Genomic DNA, 18,316 nt, shown 5'->3' on the forward strand with positions numbered 1-18,316 from the left:
TTCCAAAATAATACAAAAGTAATGACAAGACAGCCTGGTCAGCTTATAAAAATAGAGGGCGCGCTCGCTTTTGCTAGCCCAGAGCCTTATATACAGAGTTGCGACAACTGAAATTTGGGCGCCATTTTGGGGCCAATGGGCAACATACAGTATGTGTGGGAATGGGCGTTCAGGTGGATAGGGGAATTTTTCGATGGCATTGTAGAAGTGGGAGCGGGATTCTGGGTTCTATTTTTGGCCTGCTCATGTTGTGGTGCTTTTATGCGCCGAGGCTGCGTAAGTAGGGCGTCGAGTGTCGAACGGGAGGGCGGGAGGGGGGTTTGGCTGCGCTCAAGTTCAAGGGGATGAGGTTGGCACATTTGGAAGTCCAAATTCAACAGTTGATATTCTGGTACGGTAAAATCGTGTTATGACTGGTAATATATCATATTGTAACACATATTGCACAGTTGCGGAATAATGTACATTCTTCCATTGTTGCCATGGTAACCAAACAAAGCCTGTGATTGGTCAAAATTGGGATTAACTGTAACTTGAGCTAGCAATGGCTGATGAAGTTGATATTTGGACATGTGACTGGTACTGACATGGTGCACAGAATCATGAAGCTACGTGTTTGAAAATTGGTTGCTATGGTAACTAAATGGACCAATCACATTTTGTCTGTGTTCCAGTCCCACAAAATTTCGAGCGCAGGGTTAAAGGTGACATGTGGGGCAGGTGAGGGGGATTGTTTCGGGGTATCACAATTTTATTCAGTGATAGGCCCCGCAACTGAAATATATATACCAGGAAACTAACCTGTAGTTCTAGTGTGGAGGGGGGGGGGATTTTTAGTTGCACATTACCCAAAATAGGTATGAATACTGTACATTTAGATTGGAACACTCCCAGAACAGTATGACATTTAGGCAGGCATGGGGGGGGGGGTTGCCTCTACCCACCAGCCAGGTCGGTCAGAATAAATTCTCAGTGACAGACGTCATAGAAGATGAAATTTGCTGCAGTTACTCTTCTGACCTTGGTTTTGAAAAAGAGGGGTGGGGTGGGCAGTTGTAAGTGTTATACCGTGGCAGTTGGAAGAAGGTTCATAAGGCTTCATCACAGAAGCCTAGGGTGAATATTTCTCACTCAGCCACTGTCACAATGTGGCTATGACCTATTTTTATTTCAAATGTATGAAATACGAATAGTAAATTGCAGCTGACAGGACTTAACCACCATAATATGACCCAAACTGGATGCTGTAAGGAATTTACACTAATCTGGAACTCACATAGCAAACATATGGTGTATGTGAGTAGGCTATTTCAGCGTTATGAAAACTAAGCTGCTGCTAGAATTTGAAAAGATCTACTTCAGATTATTTTTGTATGAGAGTCAGGCTTTTATGTACGAATTTTATGTCTAATAACTTGAAAAAGCTGCATCTATGTATACTATAGGGTCCAAAAGGCAGAAATTCTTCAAAATACCAATTGTGCCTCTATTTACTAGGCATGGGCTTCTATTGTTAATGGATAAGGTAATCGTGACCAGACAACACCCCCCGGACAACCCCCCCCAACAGAAGCATAAATATGTTGTCAGAAGTCGAAAATTAGAGTCGTTTGGGGGGGCATTACGGGGGGGGGTTGCCCGCCAACCACGGTAAAATGCTAGGCCTATGCTCAGTCAAATTGAATTTCCTGGGTTATATCCTCTTTTGCTTCGAACTGCCCGGTTGTAACAATATTAATTAGGATCTGTATACCGTACTTATGTATGACATGGACAAACATGATTCCTGAGCCTAATTAGGCCTATGGTTTTCAGTTGACTCTGTTAGTTTTACCTGCTATCCTCCAACAGGACACAATGTTGTAGGAAATATTTTTACCTAGCCTACAGTGATATTTTAGTAACCTAATTTTTCAATATTATTTCATAGAAGATAGTGGAGTTCTGGACCAGTTCAATTGAAATCATCAAGTGCAAAGCAGAATGATTAATCATTTGAATGGTCTGCCAGATCGCCACCCAAATGTTCATAAATAATAATCCAAACAAGCTCATGACTCAATGGAGCCAAGCAGTTTTTCATTAGGGGGCTAGGCTAGCCCTTGGTGCTTTGTATTGCACACTGTGCTTCGTAGATCCCCGATTTGTCTTGCCACGCTGGAGCCTTCAATTTAAGGAATATACTCAGTAAACTTTGCAGAGATATTTGTATGCGCCTTATAACAGATATCATCGCAACTTTCTTGATCAGAACTTGTTAAATATAGACCATTTTCATGCCTGAAATTTATGCTCTGTTTTCTGTGTTGTTAACAATGTGTGTATGTACACTGCACAGTGCACCATACATAGCTGTAAGGATTGTGTGGTGTAACCCACAGTCCTGATTATGGACTAGGCTAGGCCTAGTGTTACGCATCTTAGTTCATTGTACTAGGCCTAGGTGAAGTACTCACATCGCAAAGTTTGTGATTGGAGTTCGCCTTCCAGTGAAGCCTGTTTACTTTCGCCTCCCATGTTTTCCTCCGATCTGGGTTTGTTGGGAATCTGAACAGCTTTGACCCATTTTCGGGACGATTCCAACAGCCTCACGCTGAACAGCCAGGCATTCTGTGATGGCAGCGCAGATGTTGACTGCTCGAACGTATGTTGTTGTCGATCTTACGGCCAGAATTAGTTGGCCCCAAAATGGTGCCATGAGGTCACGTGATCGAAAATTCCCGGACCCGAGTTGTCGCAACTCTGTATATAAGGCTCTGTGCTAGCCAAGCAGGAAGTCGCAAACAAAGAGTATCTAATAAGGTGATATCCCCACATTAATTAAAAGGAATAGTGTTACAATTTTGGCATGTCCAGTCAGTGTCAGATTCTGACAAAAGATCAAATTTGCCATTAGTATCTGCTTTGCCTACTGGAGCATCTGGACCTTTTCCCATGAGAAGTAAATGATTAAGAGTCAGTGGCTCTTCATCATGTGGATTCGGAGAGATGTCTGTCAAGGGTCTAGAATTTAGGATACTTTCAACTTCGATCAGCACAGTATGCAGCACTTCATTCTTGACTGTCTGCTGTCTCAGAACCCCATACATAATTATTCTTACAGACCTGATAAGCCTCTCCCATACACCTCCAAAATGGCTGGCAGATGGAGGGTTGAAGTGCCATTCACATCCTCGCCTATGGAGAGCTCCCTCTATAGCATCTTGGTTCATCTCAGCTAGTGCTTCTTTAAGTTCTCGCTCACCTGCTAGGAAGTTTGATCCATTATCGCTGAACATATTTTCAGCTTGACCTCTCCTGCCGACGAATCGTCGATATGCATTTATGGAGGAATCTGAATCTAGAGAATCAGCAACTTCTAAGTGAACAGTTGTAGTTACTAAACATGTGAAAATGCACCCATAACGTTTAACTGTAGACCTATCTTGTCTTACGTTAATGGGTCCAAAGTAATCTACTCCTGTGAAGGAAAATGGGGGCTTATCTGCAGTCACCCGTTCAGCAGGTAAAGGCGCCATTATTTGCTGTGCTGGCCTTGCATTGTACATCTTACAAGTGACACATCTTTTAAGAATTCGCTTGACTGAACATCTACCCTTCATTATCCAGTACTTCGCACGTATTGCATTAAGTGTCGCTGACCATCCACTGTGTCCTTCTGCTGAATGATGATGTTCTATCAGCAACCTTACCACATCTCCATGCTTGGGTGTTTAGCATCATCATGCATTTGGGCATTGTTTAATCTACCTCGAACTCTTAGGTCTCCCAAAAGAACAGGACTAACACTTTTGAGTCGTACGTCTCGTTGCCAATTTTGAAAGGATCGCCTCTGTTCCCATGAAAGAATTATCCTCTCACTTTCCTTGATTTCAGAAACAAGCAGATAACCTGTTACATTAGCTTGACCTTTAACCTTATTTCTAGCAGACCTCGTGAATCGTAGGACCCAGCCCAGAACTCTTACCAACTTAGTCCATGATGAAAACTTGCCAATCAAGTTTGCTAGTAGACCGTCCTCATTTCTAGCAGTCTTCTTTATGACGTTCACATGTCGCACTGTGACTGAGCTCTTGATCTCAGGATCTTCTGAAATGTTGACGTCATGAAACCTCAACTTGGGCCAGCAAGTCTCTTCCTTCGTCCAAAAGTCTGGACCAGTCAACCATTTGCCAATGTGATGAGTATCTCTTGATCCTTCATTAGCAGGATTGTCTTTCGTTCCTACATGCCTCCACTGCTGAGGCCTAGACACGCTGCGGGTTTTTGCTCTCCTATTGGCCTCGAAGGTCATATACCGCTTATCCTCGTTACGCAAGTAGCCAAGGACAATCACGGAGTCGCTCCGGTACCTTGTCTCATCAAGGTTATAACTTACCTCACGGCGTATTGTACCATCTAGTGTTGCTGCAAGCACTGCAGACATCAGTTCAAGTCCAGTCAGTGTCAGATTCTGACAAAAGATCAAATTTCAGTCGACTGAGTGTGGGACATTTCAAGTGCCACCAATAATAACATGTCGCAACAAATGGCATTTTGGTTCTTCCTGACAGGTCTTGTACATGACCCACATGGATCACGTATCGGGCCAGGATTAGCCTCAATATCTCCACTAAGGGCAAGTAAATAACAAAATTGTATTAATAGTAGTTTACTTCTGGTACGTCTAGAAATAACACTAGGCTTAACGTCTATGGCCATTAATAAGGTTAGTACGTACGTGTGTACTGCAATCAGTGCAAAACATAACGTTAGGCATATTTAGGATGGGATACACGATGATATCGATGCTGGAAACACAGCATCCTTCAACAGTTAAGGCTGCAGAATACGTGAAAGTTGTGTAAGGATGCGTCTGATATGAGATGTCCTCATTGGCAAGAATTGGATACAAAAATATATAATATTTAAGTAGGAAGCGAAAAAATATAACGCAAAGAAATAAAATCAAACGTCCAATTCCGGCGGCCATCTTTTTAGTATCTAACTTTGGAAAGTTGTAGAATATTTTTCTTCACCTTTTACGCTCAACATCAGAGGTGGCCATAAATGATTTTTTTTTACATGTGATCAGTAGCATTTAGCGCAACATTATATTTTAGGGGGAATACATTTGAAAGATTTTCAGGCGAACAGCGAGCGAGGGGAAGTTGCGTTCCTTTATTTAGAGCGCGGGGAAAGAAGTGTTCCCTTATTTAGAGTGAAGATTCGTGAGCACTAATGCACTGAAATCTGTCTTGCGCGTTTGAACGCCACTTTGTTGCATATAACGCACGATGTACTAACGATATGGTTCATCTTGTTGTTACTTGTTACACATGGCAAAACAAGGAAATGTTCGAAAATTGTGCATACCATGACGCGAATTTTAAGGGGAAAAATGAACTGTTGTGTAGTCTGTAGGCCTAGCTGATTATCCACAACAACATTTTTCAAGGATTTCTTGCATGTTTTTAACCAAATTTCTGCCTTTTTGTGCATGCTCACGTAGGCCTATGCTACAGACTTTTTGCATATAAAACATTAGGCCCTCTATTCTTAGTCATTAACAATTACGTGACTGCGTAGGCCTACTCATGTGATGGCAAGTAGGGTCTAGCCTAATGCGTATCGATGGATGGGAGTAGTATCTGAAGGTGGGTATAAATTAACACTAGGCTGCACAAGTAGGTATGGGCTAGGCTAGTTAGGGTACATACTATACTGGCTGCACACAGTGATACGTCTGTATTTTCACTCAGTATCGCTAGCAATGCGTAGCGATGAATGGCATACTGAAAGATATGTTAATGTCAGTAACATTTTCATTGATAAAATAACCACCCATGCCCCTAGCTGCGCGGAAAATCATATCTAGGCCTAGCCCCCCCCCCTCCTAGGCCTAAATGGATTTTCGTAATTGTATGTAGCGAAAATATTTCATCAGAAAACCAATAAAACATCTTTAAAACTTTTCAAAGCTAAATCTTATCCTTTTTTTCGAAAAATCCCCCTTATCGAAAAAAAAAAAAGTTCGAAAAAATATTTTCTGATGAGTATATTGGATAGTACATATCATTAAAAATACATTCATTTATGATTTCTGTGTCGGGCATGGAAAGCTATATATATGATTACAAATGTTCTAGCCTAACTAGCCTAGCCCTTGACTATTAGCCTAATGTTAAATTCGCACCCATTGTGTCACATGTTACGGTGCCCTATAGCCTTATAAAAAAAACATTTTTTTTTTTAAATTTCATGAAAATCCACAAGCGCAATGCTGAGAAATCCGCTTGAAAAGTTCAGAAAATAACCAAACGAGTTACCAGGTTACGGTTGTGAATCAGGCATAACGTCAACGTTACGTTAGGACTGTAGCCTACTATCACTAGTACTGAGTATGACATTTATCGTTAGGCATTGTTAACTTTAGGTTTCCCGCCTAAAAATTATAGGCCTACGCTTGATATTTTTCTAATCACTAATTCCAAGCATTTTTCCTGGCCCTAACGTTAAGTAAGTTCAACTGTTATAATGCATTCCTACATAGAAACAACAAACTCTGAGTGCGACCAGAGATGGTGGCGCACTTCGGGTACTTACAGTTAGATTTGTTTATCTCTAACCAATGATACTACCTCGCACAACCCTAAACTGGTCACCTAGTTAAGCATGGCGAATCACATTAGTCAGGCGTGTCCGACTAACCTATATCTAATCTACCAAAACAATAATTCGTCGGGAAATCATGACTAGCATGAACGGCAGTGATAAGCTAGTCCAGCGGGCTAGACTAACCAGCTTCACTAGTTTTAGGTTAGTCATGCTTCCGACTGACTAATTTAGGTTTTGTGTGCATAGGTCCATGTAAGATAAACATTGTTACAAGGTTTTCAGCGTCAGAAAAAAATCATCAAAGTATCAATACCCAGATCAGTAACACCACCCCCCCCCCATACAACGACCCTGGATCCACCCTTTTTTTTCATATACCGCCACTCACACGTTCCCAGTATCCTCTTATATCATGCAAACCGATGCTCACACCCCACAGTCAAACATAATATATACTGATTTCTTGTCCAGCCCTTTTAAAGTTAGCCGCCCCTTCCCCTCTCCCATTTTTATTGGCCAAGCAAGCTGCAATATTGTTGAATTAACACTTTAAAATGAGGGATTTGAACGTACGGTTCAGGTGGATTATTATATACATTTTTCTACAATGTCATGTAGTCAGAAAACTTGAAATACACTCAGTTAACCCATTTTCCTCTGCTTTGCTTTAATGCTGTCATAAAGCCAACTTCAATTTGGCAGCAAAAGCATTAAGAAAACAAATTGGAACAAGAAATTGAAACAATTACATTGAAGCCCATCTCACACTACACGAACCGACACATAGCATACTTGCTGTGCTGTCAAGATACATTGGCCAACAATTGGCCAATAAGAAGGAAGTGATGATCCAACACGACTGTCCCCGATCCGATAAGATTTGCACTGAATATCACTGATACGATGCAACTCGATGACCACCGATCCAATAGAGAGCTTTAAACATGTAGAAAACTCAACATTACCAACATTCCTATCGGCTCGAGTGGTATCGGTGACATTCTTGCACAATTGAGGAGAATCGTGTTGAGTGAAAAATTTTGTCGGGTCGTGTAGCTATGTCATCAAAGTAGCCTTAGCCCAGAAAAAATATTTAAAAATTAAATTCTGTGAAGGCTGTTTTATGTGGCAATTTTTAATGAATGTAGATACGTACACGTTTGAAATAAGACAGGAGGAACCCACAAATTTTAAAGAGCTATGAAGTAATAGTACTTTCCTGAAAACCACACCCTAAGATCTTGTTGGGTTAACAAGATATGAAGGTTTCAATTTTGAAAAATTGAACACTTCAGGCAAGTCTATGATGTCACTGCACCACTAGTAGTTGCAATTTGAATGTATTTCTTTGTCTTTTAGTTCAACAGTTTATTTTAATGGCATCGAATGAATTTTGATTTGTTGAAATCTAAATATACAAATAAAAGTAACAAGTTTTAAAAGTTGCACTACAAATATTTGGATATTATTTGAAAAATATGTTAGACACATTATCAAGAAAATGCCTGTGGGATAAATTTGGGGTTTACATATCGTTTAGGAACCTGCATTAAATTTAGTAGGCTCTTTAAATCCAGTGGGATCAACGAGAGTATGCAGCAAACCAAGTATTGGGATTTTATCAACATCAGCTTGATCCAGCTCACTTAAATGCCCATGTTAAGTAATAACTAAAGTTTAAATGTAACTTACACATATGGACTTTTAAATTCCATGAACATATACTGTACATATGAAATCTCATAGAATGATGTCATTAAAAAAAGTAAACTTTTGTTGGAAATATTGTACTTTTGAGGTAAGCTTCCTCCCATCCTTGTCCATAAAACTTTCTGGGTTATTTCCATGGTTTTTCTGAAGGTTAAGACAACAGTGAATCCTAATATAAAGTGCCACTCACTGCACATGGAAAGTCTGAAATGTCTTCCATTACTATGTTACCATGTCAAATAATAGTTATAGTATACATGAGTTACACATACAGTATGGACCTTTTGAAATCCATGAATGTATACTGTATATGAAATGTCATAGAAATATGTTCAACATAAAAAAAATCAACTTTGTTTCAAACTAAGTTAGAAAAACCTTGTTTTGTCTGATAGAAATGAAAAGCTATCAAGCGAACAATTTCTTTTGGAAAGAAAGTACTTTCTTCCCATCTATGTTCATAAAAACTTTCTGGATTAGTTCCGTGGTTTTCCCTTGTTGCTCACAATACTGAAGGTTAAGGCAATAGTGAATCCCAAAATAAAATGCGACTTCACAGGGAAAGTCAGAAATGTCTTATATTACTACGTTACCATCTATTATTATGCAAGTGTTAACAGGATCCACTATACCACCTACAACAGCGATCCCGGATTTCTTTCTCCAAAGCTGCAACCTAAATGGTAAAACAAGAAAAAGATTGGAACACCCAGAGTCTTTAATTTATGTTAATCTAGCCTGATAGATATGTGGAGTTCTGGCCAACAATTTATCCTGGACACTACCAGGGGCCTAATCGGGCTGAAGTTGGCGAACAATAACAGCGACCAATAGCAGCGAACGTTAAGCATTACCAGCGACCATTACCAGCGAACAATAAGAGAGAGCGCAAATTGAAAATGATACTACGGAGAAGTTTAATGGCCATTCCAATGTAACATAAGGGAAAACTTTTTTCTAAAAACAAAACAAGTGGCGTAGGAAGGTACTTTTGAGTAGGGGGGGGGGGGCTGAAGACTGATGGCCGGCCTAGGAAGGGGTCTAAGGGGACTCCCCTTAGGGGAGGGGGACATCCCCTCCCCTTTGGAATTTGTTGGAATTTCCAGGTGGCCTCATATGCAATTTGGTGCAATGTAGCACACTTCAATCCACCCACTCCATTTTGTTTATAATTTTTACCTGGCCTTCGATGCAATTTGGTGCTCCAAATGAGATTTTTTTTCTCATTTCTGAATGAAAAAGGGGTTTTCTGCCTTGCGAAGCGGGGGGGGGGGGCGGAATGATACTTCCGCCCCTCCATGTTTTTCAAAGTTTAGCAGTCTCATGTACCGTGTATATATGGGTTATCAACACGATTTTTGGCTAACAAATCAAATCTGTAACTCAGTATCATTAGGGTCCCAAAAGTAGCTGACGTCACCCTCTATCACCCCATACCAACAAACCTCGGGGGACAGTATCGATTAGGGTGTTATTAACACCCAAACTCGACGTAAAGTCTCATTTACAGTTTAATACGGTTTTTCAACACGATTTTTGGCTAACAAATCAAATCTGTAACTCAGTATCATTGAGGAGCAAAAACGTAGCTGACGTCACCAGCTATCACCCCATACCAACAAACCTCGGGGGACGGTATCATTTAAGGTGTTATTAACACCCAAACTCGACGTAAAGTCTCATTTACAGTTTAAATACGGTTTTTCAACACGATTTTTGGCTAACAAATCAAATCTGTAACTCAGTATCATTGGGGAGCAAAAACGTAGCTGACGTCACCAGCTATCACCCCATACCAACAAACCTCGGGGGACGGTATCATTTAAGGTGTTATTAACACCCAAACTCGACGTAAAGTCTCATTTACAGTTTAAATACGGTTTTTCAACACGATTTTTGGCTAACAAATCAAATCTGTAACTCAGTATCATTGGGGAGCAAAAACGTAGCTGAGGTCACCAGCCATCACCCCATATCAACAAACCTCGGGGGACGGTATCATTTAGGGTGTTATTAACACCCAAACTCGACGCAGTCTCATTTACAGTTTATATACGGTTTTTCAACACGATTTTTGGCTAACAAATCAAATCTGTAACTCAGTATCATTGGGTCCCCACAGTAGCTGACGTCACCAGCTATCACCCCATACCAACAAACCTCGGGGGACGGTATCGATTAGGGTGTTATTAACACCCAAACTCGACGTAAAGTCTCATTTACAGTTTATATACGGTTTTTCAACACGATTTTTGGCTAACAAATCAAATCTGTAACTCAGTATCATTGGGGAGCAAAAACGTAGCTGACGTCACCAGCTATCACCCCATACCAACAAACCTCAGGGGACGGTATCATTTAAGGTGTTATTAACACCCAAACTCGACGTAAAGTCTCATTTACAGTTTAAATACGGTTTTTCAACACGATTTTTGGCTAACAAATCAAATCTGTAACTCAGTACCATTAGGGAGCAAAAACGTAGCTGAGGTCACCAGCCATCACCCCATATCAACAAACCTCGGGGGACGGTATCATTTAGGGTGTTATTAACACCCAAACTCGACGCAGTCTCATTTACAGTTTAACGGTTTTTCAACACGATTTTTGGCTAACAAATCAAATCTGTAACTCAGTATCATTGGGGAGCAAAAACGTAGCTGACCTCACCATCTATCACCCCATACCAACAAACCTCGGGGGACGGTATCATTTAGGTTGTTATTAACACCCAAACTCGACGCAAAGTCTCATCTACAAGTTTATATACGGTTTTTCAACACGATTTTTGGCTAACAAATCAAATCTGTAACTCAGTATCATTGGGTCCCCACAGTAGCTGACGTCACCAGCTATCACCCCATACCAACAAACCTCGGGGGACGGTATCGATTAGGGTGTTATTAACACCCAAACTCGACGTAAAGTCTCATTTACAGTTTATATACGGTTTTTCAACACGATTTTTGGCTAACAAATCAAATCTGTAACTCAGTATCATAGGGGGCGAAAACGTAGCTGACGTCACTCCCTATCACTCCATGCCAACAAACCTCGGGGGACGATATCATTTAGGGTGTTATTAACGCTCATATTCTACGAAAAGTCTCATCCGCCGTTTATATACGGTTTTTCAACACGTATTTTGGCTAACAAATCAAATCTGTAACTCACTATCATTGGGGTCCCAAAAGTAGCTGACGTCACCAGCTATCACCCCATACCAACAAACCTCGGGGACGTATCATTTCTGGCTAACAAATCAAATCTAAACTCAGTATCATTTAACGAATATAAAATATTATGATTATGATAGTGATAGATAGATCGATCGATCGATCTTTGTTACCTCGTCAAATTAGGTTCATGTTGTCTACCGGGATGCCATTGGCTCCATTTCAATCTCGTTGTATGCCATATGCTTTTATTCGCAAAGCTCTTCTGCGTAAACTCGTCATGTTAGGTTCATGTTGTCTATGGGATGTCAGTGACTTCATGACAATCTCGTTGTATGCCAAAATGACTTCATGACAATCTTTACCGCTATTCCATCAATGATAATTAATAAACAATATTGGCCCTTTCACAATATCCTGAATTTTGTTTGAACGTATCCGTATGTATGGCTCTGAATACGCCTTCTAGTCCGGTATCGTAAATATATGACGGTTCTTATTATTAGAATTCGGTACTTTTTCTTCTTTAACTCTACAATGAAACAGTTTATTAACGATGAAATAACGAAATTCTTTGGCAGATTCTTCACAAAGAGGTTGAATTATCTTTCCTTTGACTACACATGTCGCAAAGTACAGCAAGAATACACCGCAGCTGTGTCCATCTTTTTGTTTTGGGCATTGATAGTTTGAGACATTCCATCCAGTCATATTCATTTTCTCACCGTAGGCTGATAAGTAATGAAGTGATGTTACTAAAAGCAGTTCCTTGACTCTCTGTTGCATGAACTTCCCATACATCGGCAAAGAATCCAGGATGTCGATGTGCTGTTTTCCTGGATGTAAAACAACCAAATTCCAATGGACTCCTGCACAGTTGTTTGGAATCAATACCATTTCAGAGTCAATGTACCAGTTACGTTTCTTCAGGCCCGACTGTATTGCCTCTCTGAGTAAAACGTCTTGAGCCAAACACAATGCCTGTCTGAATTTTACGCCGACGTGGCTAGAACAAAATGTGATATTATGCTTCCCTAATTTAAGTACACCTAACATATATGCCTCTATTAACGCGTCGTTAAGCCATTCATCGTTAAAGAGTCTTTGTCTGTCCGAATATGTTACGTTTATCCCTCCGACGTTCCATTCATCACTGTCCATCATCAAATTTGTCATGGTAGATTTCTTCACTCGGAAGTCTAAGCCTGTGTTGTCGCATAGTATATACGGAAGAGGAGATTGTTGACTGTTTGGCGAACTGATAGAAGGGAAATTGTACAAGAAAGGTTGCTCTGCCATCTTCTGAAACAGTAGGAGGGCCGGTGCGGTATTATTCAAAAGTTGATTTGAAGATATGTTAGATCTTTGATAGGTATTGTCCTCCAGTAAAATCGTCATGAGTTTGGCTTTATAAAATAATGTTCGGTTTAGTGTTTGGGCTAATGGGGAGAACTGTACTAATGAAAGTAAGTTTGAAACATTTTTATTAAGATTTCGGCTATTTTCTATAATAATCATATCTGGAGGTAATAGTACAGTTGTTGAAATACATAGCTTTCCACATTCGCATCGTGAGACCATTTCTTCTCTACATAAATGGTCAAAAACGTTGGAAACATCGAGGGCACAAGACGGTTGCTTTGGACACTGGTCAATATGTTGAAGAGTTATTAGGCATTTAATTATTTTCACGGTGCCTTTCCATATTTTACTTGGTTGACACTTTTGGGTAAGAGATATAGTAGTATACGTACGGTTTGCAAACTCCTCCATAAATGCAGATTTCATTTCCGCAAAAGTTTCTTTTGAATTCACCTGTTGGATTTGACCATTTTTATGGATTGCGCGGTCGATTTTGGAACAAGCTTCAGGAGGTGGACTTTCTTCGGGCATGGTTTTGTAATGTGGAGAATTTGCCATCCTAGAATTTTCGTCGCTGGGTTCCTCACGTGCAGGACTCTTTTGCGCTCTGATAGGTGGAGTATTTTTGGTCGTCTTTGAATAAAACAAAAGATACGCATTTTCTTCAGTAAACTGTTGGTTCCATGGACGGATACGAGTGTCATCAATAACAATAAAATTGCCGTCGTCTCCTCTGCAAACTGCTGTAAAATGGCCAGTGTTAGTGGATTTTCCAACATGTTGTATAATTGATTCCAGTGTATACGCAATGGATTCGGTGCTCATAGTTGGAGATGTAACATACAACGATTCCTCAATATCGAAAGGGACTGGATGTGTGTTTTTCACATTTTGTCCATACTGATCATATCGTGGAATGACTACAATAAGCAGATCAGGCGCATAGGTGATTTCTTTGTGATTGATAAACTGTGTTTGGGATCCTCGACAAATCTCACTGTGACAAAGCATATCCTCGATGTATTCATCTTTGAAGCAATGCTTTAGTCGATCAGATACGGATGTCACTTCTTTGTCCCATATATTCATATACAGGTTTACACATGTTTGACAGTCGCTCGTACTGATGGAGGTATTACAGGTCTGACATGTGAATACGTTTTTTATTGTAATTTGAATCGGATTTCGCCCACAAATATGAAAGAGAGGTACCATTGCTCTTTGAATAAACTCAAGAGGGTCACATTGGCTATTAAAAGTCATTCCAACAAAGCGGTGGCATAGTGACAGAATGCGAGTCAGGCATCCTGACGATATAATAGGTATTCTGTTAACAAGCTGTCTGGATATGTCAATTAGTTTCACTTGCAACGGGGATAACAGTCTGCAAACATGAGATGAAAGACATTTTAAAAAAAGTTAAAATGATCTGCATCTCGATAAACATTGCGTGGTAGAATTGAACCAACAATTGTTGCGTGAATTTTCCATTTGTGAGTAAAGAAGTCTGGTAGGAGGGTGCACGGATATTGTCGCTCCCTGTCGAGAAGACGAAATGTCAATTGAAGAAGCAAAGGGCACTTTGTTTTGATCTTGATACAGCTTCAATCCAGAGTTACTACATTCTGACGCAGAACATTTACTGAGTGAGGAGTTTGAATGAGTTGATGGTTTTCTTGGAAATGTCTGACGAAATGTTGATTGTTTGAGTTCTGGTTTGTCACTATTCATTTCTTCACATGTCGCTGCGTCACAAAGCTTGTTATCTTCGAGATTTTCATGTTTTCTTGTTTCAGAAGAGGAAGAAAAGTAAGATGTCTTAGGTGGACTTTGAAAGGGAGCTTTCTGTTTACGTGGGGTCTTCTTTGCCCATTCTTCTCTGATGGTGCTAGTATTCTTTTTCTTTTCTTTCTTTTTCTTTACAAGAGTGACGTCTCGGAACTTTCTCTCTAAACCTATAATATCTGCAGTGTAAGCATACAAAAATTCGTCTAGACGGTTGTACCGCTTGCTCCCCAGTTGGTTATGCTTCAGAACTCCCATTCTCTGTTCTGAAATGCCGATCGTACGGGAACTCCTAATCACTTCAGTCCGTTCGTATGCATGCTCATCATCTGCATGTTTGTTCCGCGAAAGATCACCAAGGAGCAAACCAGACCAGAATGGAGCTGTTGGTAGTAGAGTCTGAACTATCTGATGAAAAAACTCCTGTATTTATTACTACGTTGTATTTGTACAGATAGGCTTGCATTATCTGCCTCTTTACTTAAAGCATCGTTGACTTTAGCAATAATATACTTGAAATGACTGGTAAAACTAGATATTTGCTCTGATAAACAATCGTCTTCACTCTTTGCTGACAATTGGTTGTCATGATCTGTCACCTCGACCGATTCGTACTTATCATTCCATTCTGCTTCCATGTGTTGTCCTATACGCTCCAGCCTTTCATCCAATCTTTCAATCGACTGTTTCAATGTCGCTCCGGATATATTTGACAACAAAACTATTGCAATGTCATATAATGAAGATGAAAATTCCGTTAATGTTTGACAGTTCATTAGTAAACTTATCATGTGCATTCCAAGACTGTAGAAACGTTTATAATGTTTCTTTGCAATTCGCTTTGCATTATTCATTAGATGGCTGGCACACGAATGGGGTATCGTCTTCTGGAAATCAGCCTTACTTGCTGATCCGGTAACAATTCTCCATGCTCTTGAGTAGAATGCGTTAAAATTTTCCCCATTAAAAACGTCTAAAGCCGCTGCTCGGTCGCTGTTTATTTGCTTCGGTGTTACACAGCGGTTGTGACCAAATGTTGTTTTTTCAGCATGTCTGAAGACCATCAGCCAATATTTAATGGTTGGCAATGAGTGATCGTCGCTGATTAAAATGGTGACGTGTAGAGTCGTTTGACGAGATATAGTACTTCTTACTGACAATTCGTAATATAGAATTCTTTTTCTCGTCAAAGTAGATTGTATGCAGCTCCCGGTAGCATCCCAAAATACAACATCTTTTCCACAAATATCGTGCCATGCCCGCATCCCACCCTCAGTGAAGCAAATGACAAACAAGGGTTTAATGGATATATGCTGAATGTATCCAACGATGTTTGCATCTGCATTAACTTCCAACTTCTGTTTTTCCATTAAAGTTACCAAGCTTTTCAACTCGTCTATATCCATACGGTTGTTTGCCCTGGACTCACTTGAAAGCTTTTGATAAACGTGCCCATCTCGATTGCCCGATTCATAAACTGAATTATCAATCGTCGATAATTTGTTGATTTGTAGTTTCATCGGTTTCACGGATCCTACTGAAAATGTTGATAAGATATCTCTTCTTTCTGAACGTCGTATATGCCGAGCTTTGATATCTTCTTTCGAATGATGGACGTTACCGTAATAAACAATACTCCCATTCAGCAAGTTATTAACTTCCATTTTCAAGTTGCACTGGCAATTGTCGAATTGGCATTTGGCTTTTGTCCAGAAAGCGGGACCCTTTCGCTTCCTCAGTAAGGATGTACTTACCCTGTGGTACTGAAAATTGAATGAGCAGTAGGGATTTGATTCTCGCACGATCTTTAATACAGGCTTTTGCCACTCTCCTCGGCCAAAACATCTACCCCTTTGGGTTCTCTTCAAACGTATCCAGGCCTTCTTAGGGAAAACAAAGGAAACCTTCTTAGGGAGGACTCGATTAAAAAATTGAATTTTGTCCTTGCGAGGTTTGCTCTCTGTAGTGAAGATCTCTTGTTCATTAATTTTTCTGAAATTGTATTTTTCTTCATACTCAAGATCTTCATTGTCCTGTTGAGCCGCAACAATTGGTTTGCATTCTGTTGAAAGGTCGACATAATGTGTATGGTGTTGCGGATAACTGTCTAAAGTTTCGTCTAAATCATCGTAGTCTTTTTTTGAGCTGTGCGCACTTTTCTCGATATTGGTATCGACACAGTCAACGCTCTCTTGTCCATCATCCTTTCGGAATTTGTCTTTTTCTTTAGATACGAGGTCTTCGTTGTCCTGTATGAGGAACGGTATTTTTTTAATACCTTTGTTGCGTGTTCTTCTTTCTGCAAAGGGTGTTTCTGCATCACTTTGCTGTTCATAATTTCGAAAAGGGTCATCGTTTTGTTCATCATTTCGATAAGCATCATCGTTATAATCATCACTTCGATTTAAATCATATATCTCTTGATCATTTCGATTGGCATCATCGTTATGTTCATCACTTCGATTTAAATCATCTTTTTCTTGGTCATTTCGATTAGCATCATCGCTTTGTTCATCATATCGATGAGCGTCATCGTGATGTTCATCATTTCGACAACCGTCATCGTCCTGATGTTGTACGAGGATTGAATCGCGCAGTGAAATTCTAAGGTTCGGTGAAAAAGTGGGAAGAGATTCACTTTGGATTCCCATTGTCGTCCAAAATTCTCTGACATTGCCATTACAGTTATTCAAACCACAAACATAGTGAATGTTCTCATCATTTACAATGTGTGTAGGAATCCCAACACATTTGTAATGGTACCACATTTTGCATTTTTGGCATTCTATGTATTGCAACAGTGGGTTATAAACTGTTCGACAAATGCAATGCAGCTCTCGATGAGATGTCCACTCATCTGTATAGCGTTTGACTTTCCGAAAACGTTTCGACACTCTTATCATTGTTTTTTCTTCTGGTAAACTGTTTGGTGGTTCTTGACTAGTATGCAATGTTTCTTTAGCTTCCAGAACACTTCGGACATTCCCTCGATTTTCTTCCCATATCGTATACAACCGATGAACAGATTGCGAAAGTTTGCTCCTTGGCCATGACAATTTCAAAGCGATTCTCTTCCAAAAATGCATATCGAATGGAAGTATAAATCCAGCTGATTTCAAAAGTTCTTTTGATATTGCAGAGCGAATTTCGTTGTAATTTACTCTGTTGCGCGATTTTGCTACTCTCTTGTGTTTTCGTTTCTTCTGCTTGCTTCCATTTTTCATATGTCGATCTTTCGCTCCTCCCTTAAGAGTGCCGCCAGTCTTCGTTCGGTGTACGAGATGGTCAATTGTAGCACTGGATACATACTTTGGATCCAATTCTTGTTCTTGTATGTCCAAGGTACCTTTCTCCTCTTTTTTGCGTTCTGCCTCATCCAACAATGCAACAATCTGTTAAGGAGGAAAATATACAAATTTTATATAATAAAACCAAAATGTATACAGGTTATTTCCAGGTTGGCCAGTTATGTATTAAGCTGAGGGAGACGGGGGTGTGGGGGTCGGGGTAGGGAAGTATGTGGGAAAATATGGCAGTCCGCTTTGGGTGTCAGACCCAGTGGATATCACGTCCCAGCTTCTAAAAAAACGGAAGGAAAATGAAGAAACGTGCACTAAAGCATGAAATTCCTTAACGAAATAATCATGATAGCTTTGCCAAAGAAAGTACAATTTTGCATGTACATG

The 18,316-nt window shown here is 40.1% G+C and overlaps 3 protein-coding genes across 3 annotated transcripts; all 3 read right to left on the reverse strand.

The window, feature by feature from the left end:
• Window positions 1–2,816: 2,816 nt before the first annotated feature.
• Window positions 2,817–3,518, reverse strand: LOC139982509 (uncharacterized). Its single transcript, XM_071995402.1, has one exon. It carries the CDS (start codon window positions 3,516–3,518, stop codon window positions 2,817–2,819), a length of 702 nt encoding a protein of 233 aa, XP_071851503.1.
• Window positions 3,519–3,688: 170 nt separating this feature from the next.
• LOC139982510 (uncharacterized) lies at window positions 3,689–4,426 on the reverse strand. The gene has a single exon (XM_071995403.1). The coding sequence runs from the start codon at window positions 4,424–4,426 to the stop codon at window positions 3,689–3,691; it is 738 nt and encodes a 245-aa protein (XP_071851504.1).
• Window positions 4,427–11,081: 6,655 nt separating this feature from the next.
• LOC139981916 (uncharacterized) lies at window positions 11,082–18,089 on the reverse strand. Its single transcript, XM_071994335.1, has one exon. It carries the CDS (start codon window positions 17,852–17,854, stop codon window positions 15,035–15,037), a length of 2,820 nt encoding a protein of 939 aa, XP_071850436.1. The 5' UTR covers window positions 17,855–18,089; the 3' UTR covers window positions 11,082–15,034.
• Window positions 18,090–18,316: the final 227 nt, after the last annotated feature.

The sequence above is a fragment of the Apostichopus japonicus genome, chromosome 16 (assembly GCF_037975245.1).
Source record: "Apostichopus japonicus isolate 1M-3 chromosome 16, ASM3797524v1, whole genome shotgun sequence".
Classification (NCBI taxonomy): Eukaryota; Metazoa; Echinodermata; class Holothuroidea; order Aspidochirotida; family Stichopodidae; genus Apostichopus; species Apostichopus japonicus.

Bases quoted from the DNA above. Each gene is read 5' to 3' on its own strand.
- LOC139982509 (XM_071995402.1), bottom strand. From the start codon at position 3,518: ATGGCGCCTTTACCTGCTGAACGGGTGACTGCAGATAAGCCCCCATTT.
- LOC139982510 (XM_071995403.1), bottom strand. From the start codon at position 4,426: ATGTCTGCAGTGCTTGCAGCAACACTAGATGGTACAATACGCCGTGAG.
- LOC139981916 (XM_071994335.1), bottom strand. From the start codon at position 17,854: ATGAAAAATGGAAGCAAGCAGAAGAAACGAAAACACAAGAGAGTAGCA.